Source organism: Myotis daubentonii, chromosome 8 (genome assembly GCF_963259705.1).
Source record: "Myotis daubentonii chromosome 8, mMyoDau2.1, whole genome shotgun sequence".
Taxonomy (NCBI): Eukaryota; Metazoa; Chordata; class Mammalia; order Chiroptera; family Vespertilionidae; genus Myotis; species Myotis daubentonii.
Window position 1 is genome coordinate 9,863,863 of NC_081847.1, and position 8,137 is coordinate 9,871,999.

An 8,137-nucleotide genomic window follows, 5' to 3' on the forward strand; every position below is an offset into this window, starting at 1 on the left:
ACTCTATTTCAGTATAGGGCTTATTTGAGACAGCAATCCAAGGAAGCGAGTTCACTGAGAACATAGCTTAAGTGAACAAGTTATTTAAGCACCAACATAGTTCAATGATAAGAACTGAAGACATGCCGAAACCGGTTTGGCTCAGTGGATAGAGCGTCGGCCTGCAGACTGAAAGGTCCCAGGTTCGATTCCGGTCAAGGGCATGTACCTGGGTTGCGGGCATATCCCCAGTAGGAGATGTGCAGGAGGCAGCTGATCGGTGTTTCTCTCTCATCGATGTTTCTAACTCTCTATCTCTCTCCCTTCCTCTCTGTAAAAAATCAGTAAAATATATTTTTAAAAAAAGAAAAAAAAAAGAACTGAAGACATGATCTGTGGCTTATGAAACACCAGTGCCTTCTCTGTGCTGTATCGTCCACAGCACCTCCAAACGACTCCCTCGGCGGGTGCTCCCTGTCTCCAAGGGAGATTATGACCCAACAAGCGGCATAATCTATCTCATGTTTGATTTTGCCTCCCAGGTGCCGAGTAAATTCAGTGTTAAAACCTCACCACAAGCCTCTGTCTGAGGTCAGCAGCCTCGCCCGCCCTGGTTGTTAAATGGGAAAATGGAGACTCAAGGCATTGAGGATGCAGCCCAAAGAGGCAAAGCTAGCGTGTGCGGGAGCCATGACGTCACCACAGACACGAGGGTGGGCTCCACACACAGGCACTCAGCGCGGAGAAGTGCGTGTCAGCTGAAATCTGGCCCTCCCTCCGCTTGCCATGTGGGGGCCCTGAGGTCGCCTGTCCAGCCATCCACCCAAAGGGGCAGCTCCTGCTCCAAGGGGCGCCTTTTTCTCACCAGCACAAAGGCTGCTGATTGAGCTGCGTGTTCATGGAGCCCTGGGAAAAGTGGGTTACACCTGTATCCATCATCATCACCAGCCTTGGACAAGTTTCTTAGCCTCGCTGTACTTCAGTTTTCTCCACTCTATATTGGGGTAATAATAGCATCTCCCTTATAGGGCTGATGTGGCCCTTAAATGAATTCATATTTATAAAGTGCCTGTAACAGTATCTGACATCAAGCTGTAAGTGAGCTATGATTATTATTCATTCTTAGTCTTATTATCATTGTTGCTTATACGTCCCTTTGTACATGCCTGAAACCCATTACTGGCCCACCACCACCACTAAACTGATCTGCCCGGTCTGCCTGGGGGACCAGGATACTTTTATTTGTCTTTCCTGAAGCAAAAATCGATAGATCGTCCGTTTGGACATCTAGATGCTGCCTTCTGAGTTACCATTACAATGAAAAAAAACAAGTTTTGGGTCAAAGTCCACCCTTAAGACAATTTAATCTATGAGTTCAGCCGGGAAATGAGATTCCACCCCTTTCCTTTCTTTCTGGCTCTGCTGCAGACCTGCTGTGTCACCATTGTTTTGCATTCTGTGATTCAGTCTTCCTTTCTGGAAAGAAAGGCTCACACCCCCTAGAAAAAGGGAGCCTGCCATTGTCCGGGAGTATTATCTGTGTCTGCAGAGTCAGGCCCCACCCACTCACGGCCATCTAGTGTGGTCCCCCAAGATCAACAGCTGCACAGTCACTTTAGGTAATAAAATAAAAATAGACCAGTTCCTGGCAGGGCTGCAAAGGCTCCTGGTGTGTACCTGATGACAAAGGTAGAATTAGTCCCTTCCCCTAAGTCTGAAGTAGGTAGTTGGGTGAGTCATGTTTACGTAAACCTCTTCTTTGTATGTTACTGTGCTCTTGGGATTTTTCCCAGAACCTTTAGCACAAGATGAACCCTGGAGATGCTTAAACTCCACCTGAATAAACCTGATAGAAACTATACCTGCCTTCGCTGAGGAGGGCGAGCAAAAGAGACTGGGAACACCAGCTGCTCCCGCCAATTGTGTGCATGCACGAGTTAACCTTTCCTACCTTTCCTTCCTCATCTGCAACGTGAGGGCTGCTTGCTCCGACAGCCTCCAGGTTGCCATGAGGAGCAAATAGGAAATAAGATGGGATGGGAGTCGTGCTTTGAAAAAGACAGTAATGAAATTTAGCATTTGGATCAAGCCTTTTGAAAAAGCCTTTCAAAAGGCCTTTTCTTTATCTCCTCTGATCAATGGAAACAACATTTCTCGCATGCCCCTTATTGAATAGCGACGCACAAAGGTGGGCGCTGGTAGACCTTTTCCAACACGATTCCGAAAGTCTGAAAACCTCGAGGACACTGACAAACGTCTGCCAGTCGGAGGGGTACCCGGTAAAGTTAAAATCTCAGCCCTGAGAACATGTGCTGGCTTCACACACCCAATCCAGCCCACGGCGCGGGTTGTTTATTCTCTGCGGGGCGCAGGGAGAGCTGCGGTAGCTAAGCACCCCTTCTCCTAGGAAAAGGCAGCTGCAGCTTCCCCGCGCCTGGCCCGCAGCCGCCTCGGTGTTGAATTCCGGGGTCTGTGCGAGCCTGTGCTCCCCACTTTCACCATCACCTCTCAGCGCCTCCTTCACTTCCGATCTCCTGTTTCACCCGATTTATAAGGCACGAATGAAACAAAAGGAACGCACGATCCGGTGAAACTTCAACACAAACAGAATCTGACAGTAGGAAGGCTGGCTGACTGGTTTGCAATGGGTTAACCAGAAACCCAAAAATGTTCCGACATGATCTAAAGCCCTCGCATGTCTCTGAAAAAGGGCTGCTTTTTAAATGTGACTTTCTCTTTAACATGCAAAGGTGTGATTTGGGGCTTCAGTCTAATAGGCTTTGTATTTTAAAAGATAGATTATAAAGGTCATCAGTCATTCAGAAATTTCCTATTTCTTCAAAAAAAGAAAAGAAAAGAATGGTAAGCATACAGGAAGTGTTAATAACTTTACAGGGTGGGGGCGGTGAGGTGGAGGGGCGGGGGGAGGATGGAGCGCTTCCCTTTTGTTCAACAGGGAAGCTTCAGTAACTGTTTAAAGTACTAATGGGCCTCGTTGTGGGCAGGGTAGAATTCTCAGTCAGCTTCCAAACCAGCTTTCACTAGGAGTGCCCAAGCCAGCAAGTTCCTTGTGTCTGGATTCTTCCAGTTCTTACTTAGAAGCTAAAGGGCTTTTTGTTTATTATGAAGCTGATTCCTGGGGGGAAGGAGGGGGGAGGTTGTTGTTCGTTTGTGTATTTATTTTCGCAAGTTAACTTTGTTTTTATTGACTGATTGATCACAGAGCAAAGGAAGAACACTGAAGTGCATGTGATGGATAGGAAGTTGAGCTTCTCTCTGTGACCCACACATCGCCTGTTTCACTTTTTTTTTTTTCAGGTTCCAAAAGTTTTATTTCATGAATCGTTTGATGTTAAAATTTCCCTAGGCTTTGCATCTAACGTTGGCGGTGTGCAGGCTCTATTCCATTTGACAGAAACATGGCAGCTGAGTATCCAGAACAAGGTGATGCCACATGCTTCCTCAGCAAGCTTCAGGAGCGCTCGCCTTGGGCCAGGAGCCTCTGGGAAAGGAAGGTACCCCGTGCTCCCTCACACAAATCAGGGTGCTTCCTGGCTGATGACACGTTTCCATTGCATCATATGGGCCTCGATGGAATCCCTTTAATCTTTCATCATACTTTTCAAAAAAACACAGGAAGATATCATGAATTAACTGCCCTTAAATCCATGTTAGAGAAATAGGAGAAAGTTAATGTTCAAAGAAATACAATACACAAAAGAAAATATGCAATGCTTCATAAGCTGCATACATTTCAACAAAAAAGTTGGGGGACATGAATTTGGTTATTTGAATTATTAAAAACATTATAAGCAGATTACCTTTCGAATCTTAAAAAGAAAACCTGACTGGAAACATTCAGAGACTGGAAACTGGTTTAAGACAATTCCCAAGTTCTTACTTATCAAATAAGGTACCAATCAAGGAAAAGATATTTTGGAACTTAAAATGAGGAAAGCCTATTCACAATTTAAATGTGGGGAAAAAGGGAAAAAAAACAACAACTAACCAAAGTAAAGTCAGAATGATCATTTACATTTTATAGTCTTTAATAAAGCACATAAAACTGTACTATTTAATATATTTCTCCATGAACTTTTTGTGAAATTCAGATCGCAGCGTATCGTTAACAAATCGTTTGTCTTTCTTCTGGTCATCCGCACCTTTTGCACAGTTCTTGAAAACAACATCATCATCCCACCTTCTTTTAACTTTGAAGTTGGCCTGAGGCTGGCATGGGCCAGTGAGATTAAGGAGAGGGTTTCCACTCAGAATGTTTTCCACACGAATCCTTTCTTCTTCAGCTTTTTGTTCTTGTTCCTTCCTGGCTTGCTCTTCAGCTCTTTCTTTTTTAATTTTTTCTAGTTCTGCAAGAAGAGCTGCAGTATCATCATCATCACTCTCCTCTTCAAAATCTTCATCTTCATCTTCCTCATCTGTTAGAGGATCATCTGCATTGAGGTTGGCAGCAGGAATCTGGTCTAGCTGAGGCTTCTTTGACACTGAAGAGGAGGTTGTATGTTCTCGAGATGGACGATCTCTATTCTTTTCTCTTGCAGCAACTCTCTCTCTCTCTTCTAATTCTCTTCTGAAGTCACGGTTCCGAACTTCTTCAGGGGCATCCTGAGTGGCCTGTCTGTATTTTATCTTTGTATGAGAGGGTAGGTCTCTACTTGAATACTGCTTTGAGAGTTGGCTCAAATCACCTTCTCCTTTTCCTCTCCCGCCTCTCGCAGGTTCAAAAGTTGGCCGAGCTGCTGTTGTCATCTTTTATGCTTGGCTGCAGTCCGTCCGACTCAGCAGCCTCCGGAGATCACACAGACATTTCCATTGGCTCTTGGGCTCCCAGAATCCTCTGCATCTATTCCTGTAATCCTTAATGAGAAAAGAAAAAAACCCCACAGATTTTATAAAATTTCCTCAGGGAAATTGTTGGGGTCCAGCCCCAGCAGGTCCAGGGGTTCCCAAAGGTGTGGACAGAGTCGGTGAAGAAAGAATGACACGGAGACAGCGTTCAGTTGATCAGCATAGCGAGGTTCTCTCCAGGTTCTCCAGCCAAGTCCTGTCCAGGTTCTCCAGCCAGGTTCTAGCCAGGATCTCCAGCCAGGTTCCAGGTCCTGTGTTTATTGTCTTGTTACATCTGTATTTATACCAGTTGATTTTAATCCTATCAATTCTATTCCAAAGATTAGGGCGTTTCTTATCTCCATTCCAAGGTTACTCTATTGTTATATTAAACTACAAGGAAGTAACTGAAGGAGATTATCCTAAGTAAAGATTATGTAGCTTAATCATGATTGTTCATAGTTAAAGTGATTAATTACCCACCTGGCACTTAGTTAAGGGGTTTTATTCCCTCCCTAACCCCAGGGAAAAATCCTCACCTGGGGAAACAACCTTTCTCGGGGAGGTGGTCCTGTTTAAAACACAGAGGGGGAGCAAACATATGCCATATACATCAGGTCCCTTGAAACATAAGCTGTGCAGATGTTTCTTCCCTGCAGTGACTGTGTCAAGCAGCAAGGGTAGACCGGCTTCCGGCAAATTCCCCCTTTTTTATTTTTTAAATGATAGCGGGTGTAAATCAGCAGCCACCTCTCGGATTGGGTTGTTTAAGACTCGGAAGAAGACTGAAAAGCAATGATAGCAAGCATAGCTATAAACATAGTGGATGGAGTGCACACGGAGCCTTGTTCCTGGCCTCTTCAGTCAAGGGATTTCAGCTGTCCTCAAGTCAGTGGTTTGGTTGTCCTTGTTGATCTGGCCAGCGGGTGGCATTATTGGCGACGGGCTTCCTGGAGTGTCAGCACATTGAAGGGCTGGATCATGGGTCCATCAGGGCCGTGCTTGATGGTGGTGTGGGTGTCCCGGGAGGAGTCAGCTGTGCCCTCTGAGTCGGCTGATATGGATGATACTGGGGAGGAGGAGGAGGAGGCAGAGATGGAGGGTGGTAGAGAGAAAAAGAAGAGAAAGCAACTGAACTACAAGGCATGGAAGTGTTTAGAAAAAGCAGGGAGAAGAAAGGGAAGAAGGCAGCATCCTGACACAGCCCTTTCCTTCAGCTGCCCCTTTCTGCCCCTGTGGTCCAAGGTAGAAATGGGAAACAAGTCCTGTTGCAGTGAGAGGGCAGCTGCTGTCAGCCAGTCTCTGTCTTTACCTGGGTCCCGATCTGAGCTGGGCATGGGAAGCGAAGCAGCCATGGGGGCAGGAGACCTCCCTCAGAAGGGGTGATGGTTCAGGCCTCTGCAAAGTTGGGGGGTGAGGGTCTGGGCCCCACCTCTGTTGACCCCCAAGTTGTCTCCTGATGGCCCCTCTGCGACTGTGCCTGTCTTAGGTTGTTCCTTCCCTGAGGAATCTTACCCATCTCTGCCTAACCAGCCATCCTCCAGGGCCAAGCAGGGTGATGTGAGATGTGTGAATGAGGGAGGGGCAGCGCCCCCCTGCAAGAGGTTCAGTTCAGTCTCCTTGGTAGCTTATGCTCCCGTGGCCTCCACGCCCAGCACCTGCCCTGGGCTCCCCTCACCTGCAAATGGACTGTGAGAAGAGGGTCCCTCTTGACACAGGGGCAAGAGGGGCCAATATAGGACAAGGGAGGAACGGCCTGTCAGCATGTAGTCCCGGGACAGGGCTTTCTCAGCCCAGGATGTCAGGCTCTTGGCACAAGACAACTCCACGTATGGGGCATATACCAGACACCCCCAGTCACGGTGGAAAAGGGAGGTGCCCTTTCTGGAACAGTAGGGTAGGGAGATTCTAGAAAAGGCTGTGTTCAGGAGAGAAGGAGAAAGGCCAAAGAACCAGCAAACAAGTAGTCATATTTAAAAAAAGAAAAAGGAAAAGGAAAGGAGATGTGGGGCAAAGCTGGGACATATGGACAGACAAAAAGGAGGCACATGTGATCCTCCCAATGGACAGGTGGTTCCAGCTCAGGGCTGCACATCTGCTGCAGACGGGCACTCGTCAGGTGTGCTGACTCGGCCTCCCAGGGGTGACGGTCCCCAGGAGGGAGGCAGAGGCTGCTCCTTCTGGAAAGATACAAAACACAACCTCTTCCCCACATCATCACCAGATCTGGTAAAACTGTCTGGTTTGTGCATCCTCCTACCAGACTGAGTTGGCAGAGGCTATTGTACAGGAGGCCCGATGCCTTTTGGCTGCTGTACAACCCTCTGCATTGTATTTTTTAAAAATTTAACCTATCCAAAGCAGGCATTAAAAAGAAAAACCCCAAATGCTCTCTTGTATCCATTTTAAGAGTAGGATTGGTGCTTTTTGCTATTACCTGAGTCCTGATCTATCACCCCAGGGAGAGCTTGCCAGTCCTGCACTTTCCCGGGGTGGAAAGGCTGCAGTGGGGTTAAGGATAAGGCTCCTTGGGCCTACCTTCTCCCATGCCTCTACATTTACCTTTCCTTCCTCAGAAAAGCATGGACATACTTCTTGTATAAAAACGTCTGACTGGGAGTAACCTTAACTCCACTGCTAGCAAGCATATGTGTTAAAAGATCAATACGGAGTCTTTTTTTCTTTAGACTCAGTATGGCACATCTTCTCAATCTAAGTTCTGTACTATCCACCTTCTTACTCTACTTATCCTCTATAGGGGGGTTTGCAGCACCCTGGTGGAGTCCTATCTGTCCCAAATGTAGGGGTTCTCAATGGGGGTGGGGCTTATCTAGGGGAATCCTGTTCCAGGGGTTCCCAAAGGTGTGGACAGAGTCGGCGAAGACTATCCACCCTCTTCCTACGGTGGAGTCCTATCTGTCCCGAGAGTGGGGCTTACCTAGGGGAATGGGGGGTTTACCTAGGGGTCCCTGTTCAGGCACAGGATGTTGGGGTCCAACCCCAGCAGGTCCAGGGGTTCCCAAAGGTGTGGACGGAGTCGGTGAAGAAGGAATGACACAGAGACAGTGTTCAGTTGATCAGCATAGCGAGGTTCTCTCCAGGTTCTCCAGCCAAGTTCTGTCCAGGTTCTCCAGCCAGGTTCCAGGTTCTGTCGCCTGTTTCTCATTTATTTCCCGTGTTAGGAGAGAGTGTCTTCGCCTTGTCCTTTCTCTATTTTTACACACACATGCACACATGTAGCTACATACCTTTTTGTAAACATAGAGGAAATCATATAGCATTCACCCATCTACAATTGTGTTTTAATCAACAA

The 8,137-nt window shown here is 47.1% G+C and overlaps 1 protein-coding gene across 1 annotated transcript; it reads right to left on the reverse strand.

The window, feature by feature from the left end:
- Positions 1-3,615: 3,615 nt before the first annotated feature.
- On the reverse strand, positions 3,616-4,835 carry LOC132239228 (spliceosome-associated protein CWC15 homolog). The gene has a single exon (XM_059705271.1). It carries the CDS (start codon positions 4,744-4,746, stop codon positions 4,051-4,053), a length of 696 nt encoding a protein of 231 aa, XP_059561254.1. The 5' UTR covers positions 4,747-4,835; the 3' UTR covers positions 3,616-4,050.
- Positions 4,836-8,137: the final 3,302 nt, after the last annotated feature.